The following is a 24,321-nucleotide window of genomic DNA, read 5'->3' on the forward strand; positions in this document are numbered from 1 at the left end:
CCACCCCGCCACCGCTCCCAGGAGCCGGCTGCCTCAGCTTACCCTGACAGGCATGGGCAGGCAGGACTCCTTGGGAAGGAGCCTGCAGGGGGTTGTGTGCACTCCTGCCACACCCTTAGCATTATTTTAGTTATACTTACCAACACAAAATAACTACTCAGCCATCTGTGGAGGAAATCCTCTGCTGCACCCTGATTCAGAAGCAGGCATAGACTGTAACAAAGCTCTCCACTATTTGATGAGCTAGCATCAGCAGATCAAACCAGCAAGCAACACAGTGCTAAAAATCACTGCCAGAAGAAACTTTTAAAACACCTATATAAACAGCTTGGGAAGTAAAATCAATTCCCATTCTATTATGCAATATATAAATATCTATTTTTAATAAGATGCTGTCCTTTCAGACTGCTAGAGGGGACTCTGCTCTGGAGGTTAGGGCTGACCGCTAGTGCTCAGGCTCCCAGTAGGCTGCTTAGTGTGGCTATCTTATTAATTGCTTATCTTGTTAAATTACAGCATAATAATGGACAGAATCCAGCAAACCTGGCAACATTGCTTATAGTCAATGCCAACCAGAAGAGATCAGAATTGAAATAAATCATACAAATAAAAAGAAATGGGAAAGAAGAGATCACTATATGCCTCTAGCAGTGCTTCATTATAGAGTATCTAGCACATAATTGCATGTTATATTTTCATAATGTGGTTTCATTGCCAAAGAGGTTACCCCTCTCACATTGCATGCTGCTCATTCTCATCCATGCAGCATCAGTCACCATCCCTTTAAAAACAATAGGCTGGGGGACTGAGGAAGGGGCAGCTGGTGGCAGTGTGGCCAGAAACATCTTAAACCAGTTCTGCTGCTGAAAACTATAATACAGAATTACATCATTATTCTTTACAGAAAATGTGACTTAGCAGCCTTGACCTGAAACAGATCCCTTCTTCACTTAATCATGTCACAGTGCTGACGGCATAGTTCTTAAATAAGACACAGATGCTTCAGAGAAACGAGCATGCATGTGTCAGAGAGGAAGAGATGACTACAACTACTTCTGTGCTAATTGTAGGGTAGGCTCGTGATGCTCCTAAGTGGGGCTAAGGAAATAAGCCACAAAAAATCACAAAGACAGGAAAGCAGGTAAAACACATGGGGAAATACAGAGTCAATATGCTGGATCCCATGGAAATGTGAGCCACAAAAGACTCAGGGACATCGCAATAGCTGAACTTGTCAAAAACAGTCCATTCTTCTCCTGCAGCCCTCTTCAAGCACACAGTTTATAAAACCAGGGGTATCAAGTCCTAGATGCTGAGAGACTGGCTTGGTAATCCCAGGCGAAATAGTTTTCTGGTCAACTCCTTCAAAAACACTAGTTTTATAACCTCCATGTGTCTAACTAGAAGGTTTCTGGTCTGTCCCCAGAGAAGCAGTTTTCTTCTTACATTCGTTTTGTTTCCTGTTTAAGGAAAAATACATATAGCTGCTGAAATTTACAGACAGGAAGCCATTAAGAGTGTGGGAAAAGAGACATCTGTAATTCAGACTCTATCCCACAGGCTTGCATGTATGAGACATGTGAAGCAGTTGCCTGCTCTCCTCAGCTCTGGATTCAGTTTTGGGGCTGTCTTTCCATAAAAATAGGAGCTGCTTGAGAGGGTCTAGAAACAGGCTGAGGGTAGGGGAAGCAATCAGCAAGCTAGAAAGCATGACTTTTGAAGACGGATTAAAGAAGTTGGGGAGGGGTTGTACTCAAAAAAGAAATGACAAAGGAGGAAAGGACGTGATAAAGGTCTTAAAAAACCCAGAAGACTTCTGCATAGAAAAAGAGGTGATTTGTTCAAGTCCATCATACATAAAACTTAATCAGGCAAGCCATGCTGCTGCAGGAGAGGGAGACACTACCAGGACTGTCCAGGGAGTCTGTGGACACTCCCATGCTGGGGAGGGTTAAGGACATGTTAGGTAACGCTTTGTCAGGACACAGTTATGAACAGTCCCACCTCACAGTATGGCTGGGACCGTTGGGGTTCAATTATTCTGATATTTGACTCTTTATTACGAAGCAATCATTTACTGAGCTGATCAGGGAAAATTTTTTATCTTCTATGTGTTGCGAAAAAGAAAGTAAAAAATTGATGGATATTCTTGTTGGTATACTTGCCAGCCAGCAGCACCCTGCAGGTCTCCTTTCCAAATGTGAACAGTTGTATTGCTTAGTAGGAGATTCAAAGAGATTCAGATATCCAAGGAACTGCTTTAGATGGCTACAGGCCCACCTAGACAACAGATTTAGAAATTGTCCTCTCAACTGAGGACCCTGCAGTGTAAATGGGTGTGTGTCCCCTTTCCACCTATGTTTTCACTAGCCATTCAAGAAATGGTAGTGTGGTCTTCTCTAAGTTCTTTGGTTTTACAATTATTTATGGTCTCAGACACGCACTGACTGCAAATTGAGTATTCAGTATTAGAACAAGCTGCATGTCCTTCTGGAAATGTAATGAACATATGCCAAAAACGGCCTCCAGCTGGGACAACCGGAGCACAGTCCCTGCTTGCTCAGCCAGAGGAAGGCTCCGCTTCATCTCAGCTGGGGCGGCTGCTGCCCACAGACCATATTGTTCCCTCTGCGTTCAGCGAGCACGGGGCTGGGGGAGCAAAAGCAGCGCATAGGTGTTGCAGGAGCGGTTGGCACCGTGAACAGGATGCTGCCTCTGTACTATGAATGTGGAAGGGATGCAGAAGGGAAGGACGTTGGTATGTGTTGAACTTTTCTTTACCCTCAAGTGAAAAAAAAAAGGGATTTCAAAAGCATGCTCAGAACTCAGCACTCCTTCAGCAAGCAACACGGTGTGTATCCTTTTTCAGCTGGCTCATGTACTCACACAAGTAACCCCCGATCACCTGCTGATCCAGCAGTCAAGAAAGCAGACCTATTGCACAGTGCAGCACCCCATTTTGGTCGCTCCTGTGTCTGGTGGCACAAAGTTGAGTGCTTTTGGCATTTCTAAAGAGAGCTGAACTATAGGCCTGAAGCGTGTTTGGTAGATGCATTAACCAAATTCAGGTAGAAATCTGTTTTGCTGTCAACTGGCCTGCTCCTCAGCACTTCCAAGTGAACACATACATTTTTCCCCCATTATACCTGTCTTCATTGCATCCGTTTACATGCTTGCCTGCTGGGTAACCTTTGAAATCTCTCTTAGTTAAATGAACTAGGGTACAGGAGCATTCTTACCCCTGTAAAAATTTATACCTAGTGTGTATATCCTGCCTAATACCTAATGGATAGCTAGTGTACACATCCTGCAATTTGTTCTTGCACTTTAAACCAGTTTTCTTAGTACCAGTACAACAAACACCGACAGGGTGCAGAATTTGTAATCTTGCATCTCCTATCACATCTAGATGGCCCGCAGATGCCCACACCAGTGCGGTGCCCAGTTCTGCCAGCAATGCAGTGCACAGATTCACCTGTCGCCCTTCTGCACGGGAGACGCGGGTAAGCAAGGATTCGGCAGCGCTTCAGCAATCCAGGGGTGACTTTGCCTTCGCAGTCTTCTGCTCTGGGTGGGAACTTGCCAGCAAAGCAATTTCTCTGCCACTTCTCAGCTCCTGGAGCGGCTGCAGCACTCTCAGCTGCTTCCCATGAGGCTGGGGACCTCCCCGGGGACCCGGCAAAGGCAACCAGTGAGCGCACAAGGGAGACTTTGCAAACCACTGCCACTTGCCGTCCATTAGCCCTGTGGCTGCTCTTCGGGCACAGCCCCGGGGCGCCCCCGTTTCATCCTGCGAGGTGGAGGCCCCTATTCGAGCCCTGACAGAAGAGCGTGTGAGGCCCTCTGGGCTCCCCCAAGGAGACCCGTCGGCCCGTTTTGGCAGCAGCCCAGCGCTGCCCCCGCGCCTGCAGCGCGGGAAGGCGGCCGCTGACCCTGCCCCGGCCCAAGGCGCCGGCCCCGCGGGAGCAGCGCGGCGCGGCCCGGCCCGGCCCGCGGCTTGGCGGGGCCCAGCAGCGGCGGTGCCCGGTGCAGGCCCGCCCTCTCCCGGCAGCGCCGCGGCAGAGCGCGCCGGCAGCCAGGCGGGGAGGGCGGCCTGGCCGGTGCTTTTGGGGAAGCCGGGCGGGGAAACGAGGCGAAGTGGCGTGGGATTTTTTTTTGTTGAGGGTCTTTTGGGTTGCGGGGTTTTTTGAGTCGGTCGATAGGGCTGCCTCCCCCTGCTGCCAGACAGCACCTCCTGCTGCGCTTACAAACCTGCCGCTGGGCTTTCCTGGCCTTTGGCTGGGTCCCTTGAATCACCGTTTGGAAAAGCTGGCTCTGGATGTGGCAGGATTTAATTTTGGGTGTTCCTCAGCGAAAGCCGTTCTGGGTCACATTTATACATGCTGTGTTCATATGACTCCTTTCAAAGTCATTGGGAGGTTCACATTGCTAAAAAACCCCTGCCTATCTCAAATGGATGGCCAGAGACACTGAAGTTGAGGTTAAAGCAAATAGCCTATGCTTTGAAGCAACAGCGTTTTTAAATTACTGCTGCTGTGGCTGTTGGAGACCAGGTACCCTGTGGAACAGACTATTCAGATATTGCTAGCCTTCAGTCTTCTAAGTGTTTGTTCCTTTTTTCCTCACTGACCTTTAGAAATGCTTTGCCTCTGTAGTAGCTAATTTATATTTGCTGCATTGAAATATACCCTAACACAGAGCTTCCTCTATCCATACATCACAAATTAATACATCTATACTTCTACCACCTGCAGCAATTCGGTAACTGACTTTGAACAGTGCAGTATATTGATTGTAGCTGCAAGTTTTAAATTTACGCAGGCATCCTATGTTTCTACTTCCCCTTTTCTTATCCCAGCCCCTTTGCCTGACATGGCACCCCAAGGAGAAATGCATGTTCCTTAGCCTTTTACATGATCTGATCAGATGTTTCTTTATGGCATTATGGGCTGTAATCAGATGAAACAAAAAGGAGACAAATCTAAACTTTGGTTGCTTGTCAGCATAGAGCCACAGCCTTCTCCTGGATCTCCAGGTGGCAGAGAGGGAATGGCCCCCGGGTGGGGGGGCACTGGGAGAGCTGCAATGGGGCAGCACCCCCCACCCAGCGGTGCCCCTCAGCTGCCAGCCAGCCATGCCAGGGCCAGGACACAGGCAGGGCACTGCTAGTACGCTCGGAGAGGGGCTCCCCGTGTGGTCTCACCTAACCTTTCCCTAATAATTCACCCCAGGCATCTGCCTCGTAGACGCCCTGGGAGGGCACCCAGGATAATCCCCATTGCCCAGCATGTCTGCACAGCACTGCCCTCTACTAACCTTCAGACTGGTAGTAAAAATGATCGTAAAAACCAAACCAGGTGAAGGGCTGCAACTTTGTGTGCAACACACAATGAGCAAGAACACTGCCAGTGGCCCAGAAAATGGGCTCTGGTGCTGTAGTTTTACATGCTTCATGCTTTCAGTGGGTCTCCTGTAGCAGACTTTGCTGCTTGCTTCTCTTAAAAACAGATAAATAGCAAGGCACTAACTTACAGCTTCTACCTATTGCTTTCCAGTATTTAATGAAAATATAATGGCTTTCAAGAATAAGGGATTGAATGCTTTGCTTCACTAGAAATTCTCTTCAGGAAGGGTTCTGACTGCCCTGTACCCACAGCAGTTCACAAGAGGTGTTGTGATTGCCAGCTGCGTGGTTTAATGACAGCAACTTAATGGAACTAAGCTCATGATTAATTATATTAATTGTCAGACCTGGAAGGCTGCAGACTGCACAGTGCCACAGAAACATGGCTTTTCAGCTGAAGAAATACCTATTTCAAACTGAATCTGAGTGTTTAAGTAGAAGCAGAGATGATAATGCTAATTGCCCAAAGCCATGATCTCAGAGGTTAAAAGTCCAGCCACCTGACGTCACTGTGTGTAAAAATGGTCATGCAATGAGAAGTAAAACATGCAGGTGAGTGGGGAGGGAACCAGCAGAGATTTTTGGAACACAAAGGAGTCTAAGACTATTTCTTTGCAGGAACCTAGGTTTTCTTTTTAATGTGCTACAGATCATGGCTGTTGTTAAGTAAAGATATTCATCATTCCGTGATGTCCATGTGGGCAGACGCTTGCATCCCTCCAGCAGAAAGCTAATTTGGAGTTGAAGGAAATGTGTTGTTCTTGGCTTCTTTCGGGGCCGGTTCTGGAATTTATGAAGTTACTGAAATGCTGTGATGAGGTCTTGAAGCTAATGCAAGCAAGATGGGTTTAAATTAACCTTCTCAAAGCTGTTTTTTTTCCATTTGCTTGGCTTTGTCTTTGACAACCTTGTTGTACGGAAGATGTTTTGCAAAAGCAAAAGCAAATTATCAGTCAATGTTTTGTCAGTAGAGTGCACTTTCTTAAATACAGTGAAGCTGAGCTTTTCTGGAGGGCATTAGCTATGTTTCAAAGTGAGAAAGATTATATTATATTTTCAGATTGAGGCTCAACACATATTTTATCTCTCTTTTTTTGAACCCAACAATAGGTTTTACTAATTAAATGCACAAAACTTAGCACAAAACTTAAAGAATCTGAAGCTTGTTAACGTTAACTGTGTCAAATGATAATTACCTAAGGATCAAATCAGAGCTTGTGTAGAACAGGGTTTTCCTTCCTCTTCAACAAATAGTTTGATAACTTGCAACATTGTGGTCTTATCACTTTGATAAGATAGAAAGCCCCAGCTGTTTAACAAAACAACCTAACATTAATTATCTGCCACTTATATGTCAACATATGTTATATGTTATATATGTTATATATGTTATATGTTATATATGTTATATGTTAAATATTTCTGCCACTATTTATGTCAACATATACAATATTTTGCAAGCATTTACACTAAACCTACTGTAAGAAGGGATAGGGCAGAGAGATAAAAATGCTCTGGTCAGTAACTCAGTTGTGGAAGAGAGAAATAAAAATTGGCAGGCTCCTGTATGACAAGGTTATTACACTTCCTAAATTTTCTGCAAAATTTATGATCTCATCCTTTTTTCTTTTCCAGTATTTTGACTTAAAGCTGCTTTCCTCTTATTTCTTATTTGCTTCAGCAAGCCTTGGAACAAAGCCCACTTCATAACTTCAGCCAATTTGGGCTCAAGATGTTTTGGCTTATTCACACATGATGTAAACAGGTGTGAATGAAAACTAAGCATTCTTTGTAAAATGGATAAATCCAGATCATAACAATAGCTATGTTGGGTTAAAGAACAGGGTTAAAATCCTGTCTGCATTGAAAAGGAGAAATAATTATGCCTGGATCAGACATCTACTTTCTTAGCAATGTCTCAGTTCAGGAAGATGCAACTTGTAGGACATCGTGGTCACTTCTTAGACTTTTTCTAATTTTAAAACAATATTAGATTTTATTAAAAAAGAGACAAAAGTTGATTTTTTGTTTTCTCAATAGAACTTGCTTTTCCTTTTGGTATCATCAGCAAATGATGCAACCACAGGGGAAAAAAAAAAAGGTTTGTATCATTTCAAAAAGAATTAACAAAGTGTAAGAAATTCACATTTTGCTAAATCCACAACAGGAACAAATGTCAACTAGTGACTAAGAAATCTTTTTCGTATCGATAAAGAACATTCTTCTTAAATCACAGTTCACTCTAATGGCAACTGAAGAATTTCCAGCAGATTTCTCAACAATCTTTGTAGAAGTTGGCAAAGCCAAACCTAAATCGCTCGTTACAAACACATTGCAAATGTGAGCAATATTGATCTCAACAATGAAACACAGTATAATCATCTACCGAGTCACACTGGGGAGTTGCAAGCTTTTAACCACCCCGACATCTGCTGGAAAAGTACCATGGCAAGCTACAGGCAATGCAGGAGACTCCTGGAATGCATTGAGGATAACTTCTTAACCCAGGTAATAGACACCCCTACCCGAGGGGATGTGATACTGGACGTGTTGGTCACCAACACAAGTGAACTAATCTGTGACATCAAGATTGGAGGCAGCCTAGGCTGTAGTGATCATGCACTGGTGGAGTTCACAGTCCTGAGGGATATGGGTCAGCCGAAGAGTGAAGTCAGGACCCTGAAATTTAGGAAAGCAAACTTCCAGCTCTTCAAGGACCCCCTGGGAAACTGCCCTCAGGGACAAGGGAGCAGAACAGAGCTGGCAGATCTTTAAGGACGCTTTCCACAGAGCACAAGAGCTCTTGATCCCCAGGTGTAAGAAATCAGGAAAGGAAGGCAAGAGATCGGCATGGATGAGTCAAGACATGCTGGTCAAACTAAAGGGCAAGAAGGAACTGCACAGGCAGTGGAAGCAGGGACGGGTAACCTGGAAGAGTATAGGGACGCTGCCCACTCTAAATTGGAGAGAGATGGATTTGATGGGTGGACTGTTTGGTGAATGAGGAATTGGTTGGATGGTTGCATCCAGAGGATAGTGGTCAACAGCTCAACGTCCTGATGGAGATCGGTGACAAGTGGTGTCCCTCAGGGGCCCGTATTGGGACCAGTGCTGTTTGATATCTTCATCAATGACATAAACAGTGGGATCGAGTGTACGCTCAGCAAGTTTGCAGATGACACCAAGCTGAGTGGTGCGGTTCACACACCTGAGGGATGGGATGTCATCCAGAGGGACCCGGACAAGCTGGAGAAGTGGGCCTGTGTGAACCTCATGAGGTTCAACAAGGCCAAGTGCAGGGTCCTGCACCTGGGTCAGGGCAACCCCTGGTATCAGTACAGGCTGGGGGATGAAGGGATTGAGAGCAGCCCTGTGGAAAAGGACCTGGGGGTACTGATGGATGAAAAGCTGGACATGAGCTGACAATGTGCGCTCACAGCCCAGAAGGCCAACCGTATCCTGGGCTGCATCAAAAGAAGCGTGGCCAGCAGTTCGAGGGAGGTGATTCTGCCCCTCTACTCTGCTCTGGTGAGACCCCACCTGGAGTACTGCGTCCAGCTCTGGAGCCCTCAGCACAAGAAGGACATGGAGCTGTTGGAGCAGGTCCAGAGGAGGGCCACAAAAATGATGCGAGGGCTGGAACACCTCTCCTACGAGGACAGGCTGAGAGAGTTGGGGTTGTTCAGCCTGGAGAAGAGAAGGCTGCAGGGAGACCTTATAGCAGCCTTCCAGTCCTTAAAGGGGGCTTATAAGAGAGATGGGGACAAACTTTTTAGCAGGGCCTGTTGTGACAGGACAAGGAATAATGGTTTTAAACTGAAAGAGGGTAGATTTAGCCTAGATATAAGGAAGAAATTTTTTACGATGAGGGTGGTGAAACCCTGGAACAGGTTGCCCAGAGAGGTGGTAGATGACCCATTCCTGGAAACATTCAAGGTCAGGTTGGATGGGGCTCTGAGCAACTTGATCTCTTTGAAGATGTCCCTGCTCGTGGCAGGGGGGGTTGGACTAGATGACCTGTAAAGGTCCCTTCCAACCTGAACTATCCTATGATTCTATGAACTTAATTTCCAACAAGTTGGTCTCTGCAGACCTACTTGTTGAACTCTATTTCAACAGGCTGAGTATTGCTTAGCATAAAATGTGGAAAATAAGAGTATGTTTTCTCTGGTCCTTTGCTTCTCAGAGCCTTTTGATTGTCACTTTCTAGCATTCATTTGCATTGTATGTGCCATATCAAAGGGAACGGCAGCCACTGGAGCAGTGGCTTGCCATCAGGTTTGCATTTCAAAGAAGAAGAAACATTTCCCATATTTACTTCAAAGCAGCCAGCTCTTGTGCCTTTGCATTTCTTAAATGTTCTGTGGGGGACAGCTCAATGCTACCAGCAGCACTGGAAAATACATTAAAGCCTGGGTTGGTCCCATGTCAAAGAGCACTTCACGCAACCTTAAATCTTGTGCCTCTCCCTTGAGAAGTAAATGGGTATTTGTGAGACTGCAGATTGTATAAAGCAAAGCACACACTGACTATACATGAGCTGAACAAAGAAGGCTCAGCCTGTCTCCCAGGAAATACTGCCAATGGCTGCTGTGAAACCACATACCCCATCTCTCCTCACTATTTTAGTTTCTACTTATCAGCCAATATGCTTTGATTATGTGTTCTTAAAACTATTTCATCATTTCTTCCTTGCTGCTCTGCTACATGTTTCAGTCTCACCAACACGTGCAACTGGCCTTATTGGGATGAACCTGGGGCTAGAGGTCCTGCAAGGTAAGATCTCGCCAAAGGTGACCAGGGGGTGAGTTGGGGGGGCACAACACTGCAGCAGAAGCTCCAGCGGATAGTTGATGCTAATGCTGGTTGCTGTTGCCCTCTCTTTGAAAACAGGTATGGTTAACGGTTGGACCAGAACCACAAAATCACAGTTAAGAAATTAGTATTTCTTAAACAATATGGACTACCCTTTTAAAAATAGTAGTGAAAGGTCTTCCTTAAAGTTAAAAAAGATCAAGCTCATAAACTTGGTGTAAGTCTTTTTTTTTAATCATTATAAATAATAAAATACTAAACCAGGCAGTATGTCAATACTGTAAACAAGTGAATATTAGTATTTTCTCCTTACCTATCTATCTCCTCTCCTATCTATTGTCCTGGTTTCAGCTGAGATGGAGTTAATTTTCTTTATAGTGGCTGGTATGGGGCTGTGTTTTGGATTTGTGCTGAAAACAGTGTTGATAATACAGAGATATTTTAGTTGTTGCTGTACTAGTCAAGGACTTTTCAGCTTCCCCTGCTCTGCCAGGTGCAGAAGAAGCTGGGAGGGGACACAGCCAGGATTGTTGATCCAAACTGGCCAAAGGGCTATTCCATACCGTATGATGCCATGCTCAGCCTATAAAGCTGGGGAAGAAGAAGGAAGGGGGGGACATTCAGGGTGATGGTGTTTGTCTTCCCAAGTAACCGTTACGTGTAATGGAGCCCTGCTTTCCTGGAGATGGCTGAACACCTGCCTGCCCATGGGAAGGAGTGAATGAATTCCTTGTGTTGCTTTGCTTGCGTGCGCAGCTTTTGCTTTCCCTATTAAACTGTCTTTATCTCAACCCATGAGTTTTCTCACTTTTACCCTTCTGATTCTCTCCCCCATCTCACCAGGGGGGAGTGAGTGAGCAGCTGTGTGGGGCTTAGTTGCCGGCTGGGGCTAAACCACAACATCAATAATAACTGTACCAGTGATGATGTGGACTCCAAGGGTATGTTCTTTGCACTGCTTCTCTAAAAAAACCCTTCTGCTTGCATTAACACCAGAAATCCCGCAACTAGCTAGACAGGAGAATCTGAGGAGAAGGAAAAACTAAATAAAGGGGGAGACACTAGAAAGTCAATGAGAGTGAAGCCTACTCACACACTCGGATCTGCACACTCAGCTCCAAAACCAGCACCTGGGACCCAATAAAAAATGATGGCAGGGCCCTGAGGAAAGGCCCCCCCCAAGCCCATGTGTCCTGTTGTACTGGCTGCTCTCATGGCAAGTTAAAAAAGGAGCACTGGAAGATAAACTCATGTTTAAATACTCTTGAATGCATTTACACCATGAATCTGCATGCCGTATGTTATTGCCCTCTGATTACAGCAGTAACGCACCAGGCTGGGTGCTGTGACTGCCAGGTGCTGGCTGGTGCACAGGGAGCTGGATGGGGCTCAGAATGATGCCAGCCTGCCTCCCTGGAGCCTGACAAAATACAAGCTGCATAAAGTTAAAAAACAATTGTGAATTAGCAAGTGAATTAAGGTATTTTGAGAAGAAATAGGATTTCTGGAGAGAAATTTTACCACTACATCCTTTCCTTGCTAGTGTCTTGAAAATGCATTTTTCATAATTTTTTATGTCTGGAAGAAACAAAGTGCTCTGAAATAACATTAAAATAGTACAAACCTGGTATTATACATGATTTTTTTTCTCATGACAAGTCCCAGTCTTATCCTTCTTCATCCTTATTTTTCTGTCTCAATAGTTCTCTGAAATGGACTCTATTGTCATTTTAAAAAAAAAAATCAATTAGCATTTTGAGCTAGATTTACTTTGTGTAAGGGTTTGCCTGTTCCCCTGTGAGGCAGGAAAATGTTTTAATAAAACCAGCATGAATGAATTCACACCTGCATAAATACCCTGAAATATCAGGGGGTGCCTGATACAGAGCATCTTCTAAATAAGGGAAGAAGTGACAAATCCAGGTGAAGTCCGGAATGACTATGCAAAACCATCTTCCTTTGCCAGTTAGCTCCTGGGCGGTCAGCGGAGAAGGCTTCTTCCCCACAGGCAGATGTGGGGGGGTCCAGACCCCGTGTGGGGGTCCTGTGGATGTGGCCACAGACTGCTTCTGCCAGGGCAGAGATGCAGGAATCGGGCTCGAAAGGGGCCCCCCAACATCATTCCCAACTCCAGAGTCTTCTTGTAAGTCCCAAGAAACAGCAGGGAGGGAGGTGATAAGTGTCTGTGCTGTCTCCAGGTTCAGTGAGGAAAAGCTGAGGAAAAATCATCCCGTCAGCTCTACCGAGGTACATTGTCACACCTTCACATCTTCTTCTGGCTTAGCGTTCACACGTACAGGAGATGCACCACCAGCACCGCCCCAGGTCCTTCTGCCTCCCGGTAAACAGCCCCTTCGCCCTGTACACCCAGCTGCATAGGGAAGGACCATCCTCTGGTACCTCGCAGAGTCTAAATACCTGGATGCAGTGAACACACTTGGCCCAGCAATATGCAAAATCCTGAATAAGATGGCTCTAAGAACAACTGTCAGTATTATCTTCAGATACTGAGTCACAGTGTTTTCTGACCTTCCTAACAATTTAATGAGTAGCCAAATAACTTCCCAGAAAAAGGGAGACATGCACGTACACACAAATATAAAGGCATATACCCACATATCTATATATAGGTAGGTTCAGTGATGAATGAATTGAAGTGCTGCTTGTTTTCCATAGCCAAGTAGTTAGTTCAGATCCCTGCAATTCTCTTACGAAATTACTTCTCAAGTGAATTCTTAATTTTTAATGTTCATTCATCACTTAACTTGGTTTTGAAGGAGTATTTATGAGATTATTTCTTAGAGGAAATTTTTTCATTCCACTGGTTTAGTTATGGTGTTTTTGTGGCATACTACATAGCTAAGTATGATGACCCATTTAAATTGCATTAATGTAAATTCTACTCTGAAAGTTATACTGCAGTTCTCTTTTTAAGAAAGGATGGATAGATATCTGTATAACAAATTCAGACAACAGGTTTTTTTGTTGGAGATGGACATCTTTTAATTCAGCTGACACAGACAGAGACCAAATATAATCTTTTTACTTAAGCTCAGGCAGAAACAAAGTCATTTGTACATTATGCCATATAGGAAGAAAGTGGGAGGAATGCACTAAACTTCCCCATTTTAGTCCACCAGCTCACAGTGGGTTACCAACCCCAGAAACAGCCATTTCTGGACAACGTGCCAACTTGTGCTGTGGGTTGTACATGTTTAGCAGCACCGGTGGGAACCTCCTCTGCCTGCCTGGCTCCCTGCCCTGCTCGACCACCCATGCAGAATGGTCACTCATGGACCCTGAGGAAGAAAATAGTAATTTTTCCTCTCCTTTGAAACTATTTTTTTTCTTCCCAAGGTGAAAGTTTTCTGTCTACCTAGGGCACTTTCTCTCCATCTCTTCCTGAAAGGTTTAAGGATAGCTCTGTTTTTTTTTTTTTACTTCTTCCTACACCAGTTACTTTGCATGGAGGAGCAGAAGATACTGCTGCTGTTGTTTCCAGGTCTGAGAGAAGAGCAGGACATCCAGTAATTGCACCAAAGCTGAGCTGATGTGGGTGTGAGGGAGCAAAAGAAAGGCAGGATTTAATAAACAGGCAGGAAAAGATCAATTTTTGAGAGAAACATTTTTTGATAGTTTTTGAGCCTCCCATTTCTCCCTTACAAATGTTCTATGGGAGAGAGGAAGCAGGAGAAATAAAAGGGTTAAGCACAAGGACTAAGCCTGTCAAACCAGGCACGCTAGCTAAAACAAATGGATCCTTTCATGCTAAGTTGGATTTTCCCAGTGCCATGTTTATAGTTGGGCAATAAATACACAAAAAGCGTCATTATTTTGCCAAAGAGCTAGAAATATCCTTCAGGCCAAGTCAAAGCTGTTTCTTTCTAATTTGAGACTCCAGTGCAAACTCAAGATCTCTCTCACACAGATGCACAGTTTGTTTTTCTGAACCTCAAAATAAGCTCTCAGAATGTTCTTACTGAATAGGAGCTGAGCCAAAGACCACGCACCATCTCAGTCCTCCCTTGATGGCAAGCATCTCGGGAAGTGCCAGTCAGCTCTGCATTCATTTGCTGACGTGGCGCCAAGAATATTCTTGAGCCTGAGCCCTTTGCAAGTGCTTCCTCAGCCACTCTTCTGCCTCTGTAGTGTCGGTTTTACTCAGCTTCAAGCAATGACAAAATCTGTCGTTTATACCTTGGAATGACATACTTGAGGATGGCAGTCAAATCAGAAAGTTGAGAAAATTCAGCAGAATACTACACTTAGTTGCAAAACTCGTGCTTTCCCAGGAGTATCAGCCCTTCTCTCGTAAAGTACACAGATACATGCGTTGACTGTGTGGCTGCTTTAACTGCACCAGCACAGCTCACAGGACGTTCACTGTGAACACAGCCTCCAGCACTCGCCGGTGCACACACAGCAGCTCTGAAGGCAGCAACCACCAGAAGCCGGAACTTAAAACATCCTGAAAGCAGCAGTGTTGACAAATGTAAACACTGAATTTTCAAAGAGCTGCAGAGTTAAGCGGTGGCACTGATTTTCAGAATTGCAGAGCAAGGCAGGTCCATCCAACCTAACTTAGGTCTCTTGACTGGGCTGCTCAGGTTGGAGAGCTAAGCACCATCTACTTCCTCCATTAGGGAATGGGTAGGTCCCCTTGAAAATGCCCAAGAGCCAAGCTCCTTCTGGACACATATTTTCCTCCCCTGCCTGGAGAGGGAGCCTCAGGCAGGCAAGTTCCTAACATCAGCCTCTTAAGTAAAAGCCTGATGTGGCAGTTAGTCCAAACTAGACTCTTTAGTCCTCTTAAAATTAGGGGTACTGGTATATGGGCAGACTTGAGAACTAAATGCGGTGCTTCCTCCCCGCAAGTCATCTGTTGTGATCTATTGTAAGAAATATTTCAACCCGGCTACTTCAGAGCTGGGATGCAATAATGTGAATGACCAAGCTACTGCATTTTCAGCTTTTATTAGGAAAAAAGAAGACATCACATTTACATTTCAGAATATTTTTAAACAAGGCCTTTTTGTTAAAGCTTTAGATATCTAAAAAGTGTCTACATGATTCACACCTGCATGGAGCTTCGCAAATCACACAGTAGTCACCAAACAGCTATATTGCACAAAGATCCACACAAGACCACACCATTCTTAGCTTAGTCTACATTGTAAAGTGCTGTTTCGTAGGAAGAAACTTGTTCTGGAAAAATAAGTATCTGGATAGGCAAGTACTGCTGAACTGTATTTCTGAAAGGTGACACTTCCATTGTAGTGGAAAAAATCTGACAGTGTGTTGTCAGTGCCTCTGACAGTGTGTTTATTTAATAAGCTGGAGTAAGCACCATAGAGTACTGTAATTAATGCATCCTAAGTATTCAAGTAACACCAAAAGCCAAATCAATTTTTAAACTCAGAATGAGATAAATACAAACAGACATATCAAAAGGTAGATAAATGTTTAAAGTAGCGTCAGTCTCTGTCCAGTAAAGTAATTGCATAGCAGAGCACATCTTAAACGAATGTGAGATAAAGCTATAGTAGAAAAAAACCCCTAACTTTTGAATTTCTTACTTCTATATTCTCAAACTAGTAAAATTTAATCTTTTTTTTTAAAAAAATAATTGAGTGTGAGGGACTGTCTTGTCTAAGATAGAGTGTTCAGTTTATGAATATTTCCATAAAGTAACAAAAGGCCAAAGCCTGGTGATATTGGTTCAGATGGTTATAAAGAATCCACACGTGGAGCTGTGGAGTGCTAACCGTGACATAAAACCTGTAATTTAGACCAGTTTCTGAAACAGAGGAATCAAAAATGATACATTTGTCTGTGGAAGGAGATTTGGTCTGGGAACAACAATCTGGAAAGTTTAACCCTATAATCTATAGCTTTAAGTTGATTCTAGATTTTGTAGATGAACGGACAAATGGTGATGATACAATGGGAGAAGTCACAGCTACTAAAGAGAGAATCCTGTCTCCTGGGCTCACACATACAAGAACATGAGTCATCTACTCAACAGAGTGTACTAACATGTAAAAGTTTTCAGTTCTTGACTAGCTAATCATGGTCTAATAAATGACTGAGGGGAAAAAAAAAAAGTGGAAGGAACAATAAATTTTAACAGCAGAAAGAGATCTGCTGCGTCTTACTACAACTTAAGTTGCTCCAAAATATGGAAAAGCAAGCAAACAAAAAAAAAATCGTGTTTGTGTTATGAAGCTACTCAGGAACATTCAATTCTGGAAGTGACTGAAGACTTGCAGGAGGGCCTCAGGACTAAGTGACTAGGTAAACGAGCAGATGAAACGCAACGTTAACAAATGCAAAACAACACACAAGGTGGGGAAACCCTCTATGTGCACAGCTTGTTTACAACTAACCATCAGGATTGTGTGAAAAACACTGCAGAATAAACTCTGTAAATGTCAGCTTAATATTCGGTATCGACCAAAAAGGCAAATACGGTTTTAGGACTATGGAAAGAAAGAATAGTCAGAATTTCGTCATCCATCACAGCAACAGTGTCTGTATGGAGGGCTCCTTCAGTCATCCTCAAAAGGCGAGAGGAGAAAGAGGGGCAGCAGGATGCTCACCAGTACAGAATGGCTTCCATCCAGCGAGAGAAAACATGAAGGGGAGGGCATAATGCAAAAGAAAGTCTATGATAACCATCTATTACAAAAATAAATGACCTAAAGGATAACTAGCGAGAGACAATTCGCCATTTCTCCTGCAGGAGAAAGTTCCAGAAGATACCCACAAACATCAAAGTGTTTCTCACACAAGCACACAACGAAGCTGTGCAACATACTTCCACACAGCCTTACTAAGGCAGAAGCATTTGCAGGTGAGACCCAGACAAGAGGCTGCCCTTGCTGGGCCTTTCTAGCCCTGAAAGGGCTGTCATGCTCACCTTGGCGCAGATGACATTTCTGCCAATTACCATTTCTGCCCATTTCTTGTGACAGTGGCCACTGGACAGAGGCTTAGGAGCGAGGACACTGGGAAGGGTGGACTCCAGATCAGATCAGTGTGACAGTTCAGACAGCAAAGCACACAAAGGTTTTGCATTATGACCTACATTCATTTAAGTGTATTATGATTTTCAGGTCCCATTTCATAGCTCTACAGCTGTATACATGTACTTAGTAAGCATACTTCACGCACATTCATCAAGATGCAACACTATCCCCAAATTAGAAAGCATATCCCCAAATTAGAAAGCACCAAGTATGTATTAGAAACATCCTTCACTTCAGATCCTTATTTTTCCACAACACAAGTTAACAGTGCAAGTACCCAAATGTTTTTTTACATAGATTTCTATAAACAGATGCAGTTCACCTCCGTGCCCAGTAAGATCATGTAACAGATCCTCTGGGAAGATATGTCGAAACATATGGAAGACAGGGAGGTGATGAGAGACAGCCAGCATGGGTTCACCAAGGGCAAATAGTGCCTGACTCATCTAGTGGCCTTCTGTGATCGAGTGACTGCATCAGTGGACAAGGGAAGAGCTACAGATGTCATATACCTGGACTTCTGTAAGGCCTTTGATACGATCCCCTACAACGTTCTTACCTCTGAACTGAGGAGATACGGGTTTGATGGATGGACTGTTCAACGGATAAGGAACTGGCTGGATAGCCACGTCCAAAGAGTTATAGTCAATGGTTCAATGTCCAAGTGGAAACCAGTAACGAGTGGTGTCCCCCAAGGGCCTGTACCTGCATCAATATTATTTAGTATCTTCATTAACAACATAGACAGCAGGACTGAGTGCCCCCTCAGCAAGTTTGCAGATGACATCAAGCTGAGCAGTTCATTCACTAGAGGGAAGGGATTCCATCCAGAGGGACCTTGACTGGCTTGAGGAGTGGGCCCATGTGAATCTCATGAGGCTCACCAAGGCCAAGTGCAAGGTCCTGCACCTGGGTCCGGGCAATCCCCAGTATCAATACAGACCGAGGGACTGAGAGCAGCCCTGCAGAGGACTTGGGGATCCTGGTGGATGAAAAACTGGACATGAACCAGCAATGTGCACTTGCAACCCCGAAAGCCAATTGTATCCTGGGCTGCATAGAAAGAAAGGTGGCCAGCAGGGCAAGGAGGTGATTCTCCCACTCTGCTCTCCCAAGACCCCACCTGGAGTACTGCACCCAGCTCCGGGGCCCCCAGCACAGAGCGGGTCCAGAGGAGGCCACAGAAATGGTCAGAGTGCTGGAACACCTCTCCTGTCAAGAAAGGCTGTGAGAGTCAGGGTTGTCAGCCTGGAGAAGAGAAGGCTCCAGGGAGACTTCATTGCGGCCTTTTAATATATAAAGAGGGCTTAAATAAAAGATGCAGAGAGACTTCTTACCAGGGCCTGTAGTGACAGGACAAGGGGCAACAGTTTTGAACTGAAAGAGGGTAGATTTAGATTAGATATAAGGAAGAAATTTCTAACAATGAGCATGGTGAGACCCTGGAACAGGTTGCCCAGAGAAGTTGTGGATGCCTCATCACTGGAAGTGTTCAAGGCCAGGTTGGACGGGGCTTTCAGCAACCTGATCTAGTGGAAGATGTCCCTGCCCATGGCAGCGGGGTTGGACTAGATGATCTTTAAAGGTCCCTTCCAACCAATTCTATGAAAAACTACTATGTGATACAGTTTTTAACGTGAGTGGAACAGGAATTTGAGGGGAGACATCCTTTAAGGCAGAAATTGGGTCTCAAAACTTAATCAGTGCATTTTTAACGTTCTTACTAAAAAAACAAGCTGCTACAAGATCCAAATATTAACTTACAGAAACAAGTATTAAAAGAAATACCTGATTTTTTTGTTAAGTTCACGTATTATTACTCATGTCAATAACTCATTTGCTTTTGCCTAAATACCAGGTACTATTACTCACACATGCAAACACTTGTGATTTTGGACACTAACGTCTGATGTTTAAGGTCAAATTGCACTTTATATATTTTATACAGCCTACAGCAAAAGCCTGGAAGAGTAAAGAAACTTACCATTATGCCACCAACTATGTGATACCAGGTGTCAGAGTTTTAGCTTACAGTCACATTAAATATACGACATGCAATCAGATTCTAGTTTACCCTCCTCTTTCCCAATACAACCTAAACATCCAGCTGCAGTTCTGATTTCTCCCTGCTTTATATTGTATTTTTTCAAATGTTATTTCATGCTGAAAGGCCCAAGCCCTGGTGTTTGGGGGTTAATTGGAAAGCATTTGACCCCTCAGAGGCATTCAGGCAGATTTCTTAAAAGGAGAATGGCAGTTGCTGTCAGCTTTGATTTCACTAAATGCAAAACTGACTATGTAAGGATTCAAGTTACATAAAAGGCAGATTTCTACCCCTGAAGAGTAATTTTGGTTGCTAGTCAAACTTCTTCCCTGCTTCCCCCTGGGAAGAAAGTCTGTGGAGAACAGCATTGCACAGATCACAAGAAAGGCAGGAGAGTTCCTGGAAGAACATTTCCCACTGGTGTGGGAAGTGTCTGGACCGTTTGTTAAAAGAAGCATGGCCCAGAGGCTTGTGAGCAACACATAGGTAGAATGTAATTAATCAGGACTGAAAACTAAGGTAGACTTCTTCTGCTTTCATCTTCCATCTCAGAACAGCAATGGGAAGGGATTACTGCACTAGATGTCGTCGTGGTACTCCCCGTACTTTGCTGGGACAGCTTCCTCAAGATGAACTGCCGCACCACCCATTAAGGCAAATGCTGGGTACATTATGCCAGAGCAGTCCACCTCGCACTCATAAAGGCATTTCATGCAGCCTGCGTCGTAAAACCCCACCTTGCCTTTGTCACAGTCGAGGCAGATGCCCAAGCATGACGGCAGGGGAAGGATTCTGCTCGCTGGATCCTTGGGGGCAGCAGGTGTCGTGGGGATAAAGAACTTCTTCATGCCTAAAGTGACCAGCGTGAAAGGCTGTGATGAGTCAAAGAAGGCATCTTCACTCCCACTGTCATGACCACTGTCTTGTTCGTATCTAGAACAGAAAAACAACCATTTGCTCTTGTCAAATTCTGAAGTGGCATCAGTGATGTGAACTGGAGAAGACATTTTTCTAAGAGAGGTAATGCCACATGATCACCCGCAAAGCCTTGTGGGGTAAAAATATACCTAAGCCAGGAGGGAAGATGCATTTAGTAGGTGGAGAACACTCACTTGGGCCCCTTCAAACAATTAATAACAGCTAAACACTAATGAGGATGAGACCACAGAAGGCTTTACTAAGGAGCGGATGTATCTAAATGTACTCATGCTAGGCAATCATTAATGAACTTACAGGTATAGTAAATTAGTTAACTTGAGAAGTAGTTTAGCAAATATGACTAATCATTACAGACAAGATACGTTTAACGTTATTTACACAATGTTAAATGACACCAGTAAAAACATTTAACGTTGCTGTTGCCCTATGAGTTTTCCATGCCGCTGCTGTATTACATTGTCTTTAAAATTCACAAGGCAAAAAGTAGTGGTTTAAGTTTTCGGTTTTTTTTTTTTTTTTTGAAGTGCTCTGCCTGGAGGCTTCCCTGAACCCCTGTTTCCCAGCTGGTTACTGGGGCAAGTTTGTAGCCAGATTTGTTCAGTCTACACACTTTTCCTCCTACTTCTGTCCCCAGATGAATCACAGAATCACAGAATCGCATAGGTTGGAAAAGACCTTTAAGATCATCGAGTCCAACCATAAACCTAACACTGCCAAAAACCACCACTACACCATGTCCCTAAGCACCTCATCCAAACGTCCTTTAAATACCTCCAGGGATGGCGACTCAACCACTTCCCTGGGCAGCCTGTTCCAATGCTTGATAACCCTCTCGGTGAAGAAAAATTTCCTAATATCCAGTCTAAACCTCCCCTGGCGCAACTTGAGGCCATTTCCTCTTGTCCTATCACTTGTTACCTGGGAGAAGAGACCAACACCCACCTCTCTACAACCTCCTTTCAGGTAGTTGTAGAGAGCGATGAGGTCTCCCCTCAGCCTCCTTTTCTCCAGGCTAAACAGTCCCAGCTCCCTCAGCCGCTCCTCATAAGACTTCTGCTCCAGCCCCTTCACCAGCTTCGTTGCCCTTCTCTGTACGCGCTCCAGTACCTCAATATCCCTCTTGTAGTGGGGGGCCCAAAACTGAACACAGTATTCGAGGTGCGGCCTCACCAGTGCCGAGTACAGGGGCACAATCACTTCCCTAGTCCTGCTGGCCACGCTATTTTTGATACAGGCCAGGATGCCATTGGCCTTCTTGGCCGCCTGGGCACACTGCTGGCTCATATTCAGGCGGCTGTCAACCAAAGAAGTCAACCAGATTGGCTGTCAACCAATGAAGACAGACCAGAGAAGCACACGTCCTTCTGTGCAGACAATCCCTAGCTAGGTTTGCATTTTTGAGGTGTTTGAGGGGAGGTTGGATGTGTGTCAGCTAAAGTTTTCCACGTATTTGTGTGGATAAGGAAAAAGAAATCAGGAAATCAGGATCTAATTTCTCACTTTGCAAAAAGGCTCCATCTGACTTTAAGCAGCTCAAGAAATTGGCATTTTTACACTTTGTTATACAGGAGGAAGCCAATACATTTGTTAGATTCCTGAAAATGTTAAGAGTGCCCAGCAGAGAGCCTCCCAACCTGCAGTTCCTAGACACATCCAGGCTTACTACAACTGTAACTGAGAGCTGGAAATCTTTTTGCTGGTTTGTCCACTGTACTTTGGCTTGTGCTCAGTAGCACTCCGGTACCATATGCAAGCGTATAGCCTGGGATAAGCCAGTGACTTGGAATCTATCGTGACGCAAGCTACAGCAAAGATACACAGATACACACAGTGAACGTTGTACTTCTGAATGGCTGCCAAACCTAGTATGCTAAGGGAATTAAGGCAGAGTCTTACTATTGACAATTAAGCACTGCTTCAATCTTGCAACTGATGCCTTTTTTTTTAACCTTCTTGCTTTAAATGACGTATCTTGACACGTATAGGAACCCGATTTCTTTCCCAAAAAGAAAGAAAATAGGACTCTGGATAATTAGAACATCTTTCTACTAATGCTAAGGGACGAACAGGACCACCTGCTTACACCATATCCTTCAAGCCACTTGCCGCTGGTTAGGTTCACCTTTTTTACTAACTGAGACCAGACTCGCTCTTAATTTATTTTTTAAAAAGCCATCTCCTTATATAACACATTTATTAAGCAAGAGTCTGCAATTTACCTTGGGCTGGTCACATCATGGGTATTATGGAACAATTTCTGTATCTTGTTGCTAGAAACAACTCCCACTTTCACCAGGTATGAATAGGCTTCCACATGAAAAGCCCAGAAGTGCTTCCCTTTGGCAATCCCAGTGTCACCGATGATGTAATCCAGGGTTGTGTAGCATCCGACCTGCATGCGCTCAGATCCCAGCAGTAGTGGAAATCCAGCCCTACTTTCCACAGAGGTTCTTCTTGGGTTCAGCAGGAGATGTTCACTGTTGTACCCACATTTGTCATCAAAAAGAAAACTGAAAACTGAAAAACAGTATCCCAAAAAATTTCCTCTTAGTTAAGTATTTGGCCTTCTGTACTTATAAACTACATTTTAAGTCACACTGGCATTAGAATTTCTCACTTTTAAAGGCTACCAGGAATGCCATGCAAGCTAACACAGCCCCGGTATGCAACTACTTAACCTGTTTGTTAACAGTGCTTCTAAACATTTATGCAACCAGTAACAGTACAGTAGAAGTCTGGGAGCTACTGGAAACCACCCTCAGCTCTTAACACTGACAAACACAGATTCAGCACCTTGTGGACAGAAGAAAACCCAATACCTGGAGCTGGAGGCGTACGCAAAACAACTTCTCGGCTCCAAGGGCTACAGATGGACCCTTTATATCCCCGAACTCTAAAGGCATAGCTGCTGTCATCATCAAGATCAGATATTACTTCGCTCTGGCTGCAAACTTCAATCTCCTGCCACGTTGCACTCTCCTCTTCTCTATTAAGCTTATGATACTCAAGAACGTAGGTATCAGCTAAGTCTGTCTTCCCAGGGCTTTCCCAACTGATCAGAGCTTTGTTGTACATTCTGCTCTGCTCTTCATTGATTTCTGGTATTTCTAGACCTGGAATGCCAGAGATTCAGGAGAAAAGAAGCACAAATTTAGATACATTTTGTTTTAGAATTAACCATACAAGCCCTTTGTTGACTGGCTGTAGCACAATGTCTCGGGGGGGGGGGGGGGGGGGGGGGAATCTGACTCACTCAGTTAAAGAGTGCAGATGAGGATGGCTCTGTTCATGCACTTAAACAAATCCCTTACTTTCTGTTTTTACTTTGAAAGTTGTATTATTTATTTTTGCTGGCAGCTAAAAAACATGTAAAAACCTGTTCTTTTCTGTCATGCAACAAAAAGCTTCTAGGAAGACCTAGTATTACTTAACTACAATATTTTGGAAGCCAATGTAAACTGGTACTGAATGCAATGGCATCTTAGCTTCTTTGTCAAAGCTGAAGCTAGCATTGCTGCCAGGTAATGCCTTGTGGATCATGGAGACAGAAGGGACAATGAAAGTCACAATACTGGGTTCTGCAACTGCAGCCCTGACTAATTTTTGCCTCTTTCCAGAGAAGCCCTTAAAGCCATAACTCCAGAAAGACCTGATGCTCTTGCAATTTACCATTGGAATGGAAGGACAAGTCACCAAGGATCTCTTCTTGCTTGGCTACGTCCACCACAAAGTCTTCAAAAGTAGTTTCAGCTGCTGGCCTGAAGCTCTTCAGAGATTCAGTAGCTTTTTGGATTCTGAAAGCACAGGAGAGGGATGGCAGAAGAGAGAAGAGGGAATTCACATGTGTGCATTCCTTAAAGTAAAAATGGTAGGTTTTGCTTTAAAATAAGTTCTGTTTTCATGTACTTACTGATGTCTGCCAGGAATTTCTGTCTCTCTAGACAGAATTCAAATGTACAATTTAAAGTCCTTTTCTACATCAATGTAAAGATAACAGGTAATCGTTCAGTAGGTAGAGCATTTTAACCATTTGGGGCATTATGTTCAAAGAACAAAATAGGTGTGAAACGCTAATGGAGAACAACTATTAA

General features: G+C 44.2%; 1 protein-coding gene across 4 annotated transcripts in view; it reads right to left on the reverse strand.

Moving 5' to 3' along the window:
* Positions 1-16,254: 16,254 nt before the first annotated feature.
* The window catches only part of TRIM36 (tripartite motif containing 36), a 32,059-nt gene continuing 23,992 nt past the window's right edge, over positions 16,255-24,321 (reverse strand). For all 4 annotated transcript variants that reach the window (XM_075527349.1, XM_075527348.1, XM_075527351.1 and 1 more), the window contains exons 7-10: positions 23,900-24,024; positions 23,050-23,343; positions 22,450-22,747; positions 16,255-20,224 (exon numbers count right to left, since the gene is read on the reverse strand). In XM_075527349.1, the coding sequence (XP_075383464.1) occupies positions 19,870-20,224; positions 22,450-22,747; positions 23,050-23,343; positions 23,900-24,024 (1,072 nt within the window). In that variant the 3' untranslated portion in view covers positions 16,255-19,869. The remainder of the gene's footprint in view (positions 20,225-22,449; positions 22,748-23,049; positions 23,344-23,899; positions 24,025-24,321) is intronic.

This window comes from Mycteria americana, chromosome Z (genome assembly GCF_035582795.1).
Source record: "Mycteria americana isolate JAX WOST 10 ecotype Jacksonville Zoo and Gardens chromosome Z, USCA_MyAme_1.0, whole genome shotgun sequence".
NCBI lineage: Eukaryota > Metazoa > Chordata > Aves > Ciconiiformes > Ciconiidae > Mycteria > Mycteria americana.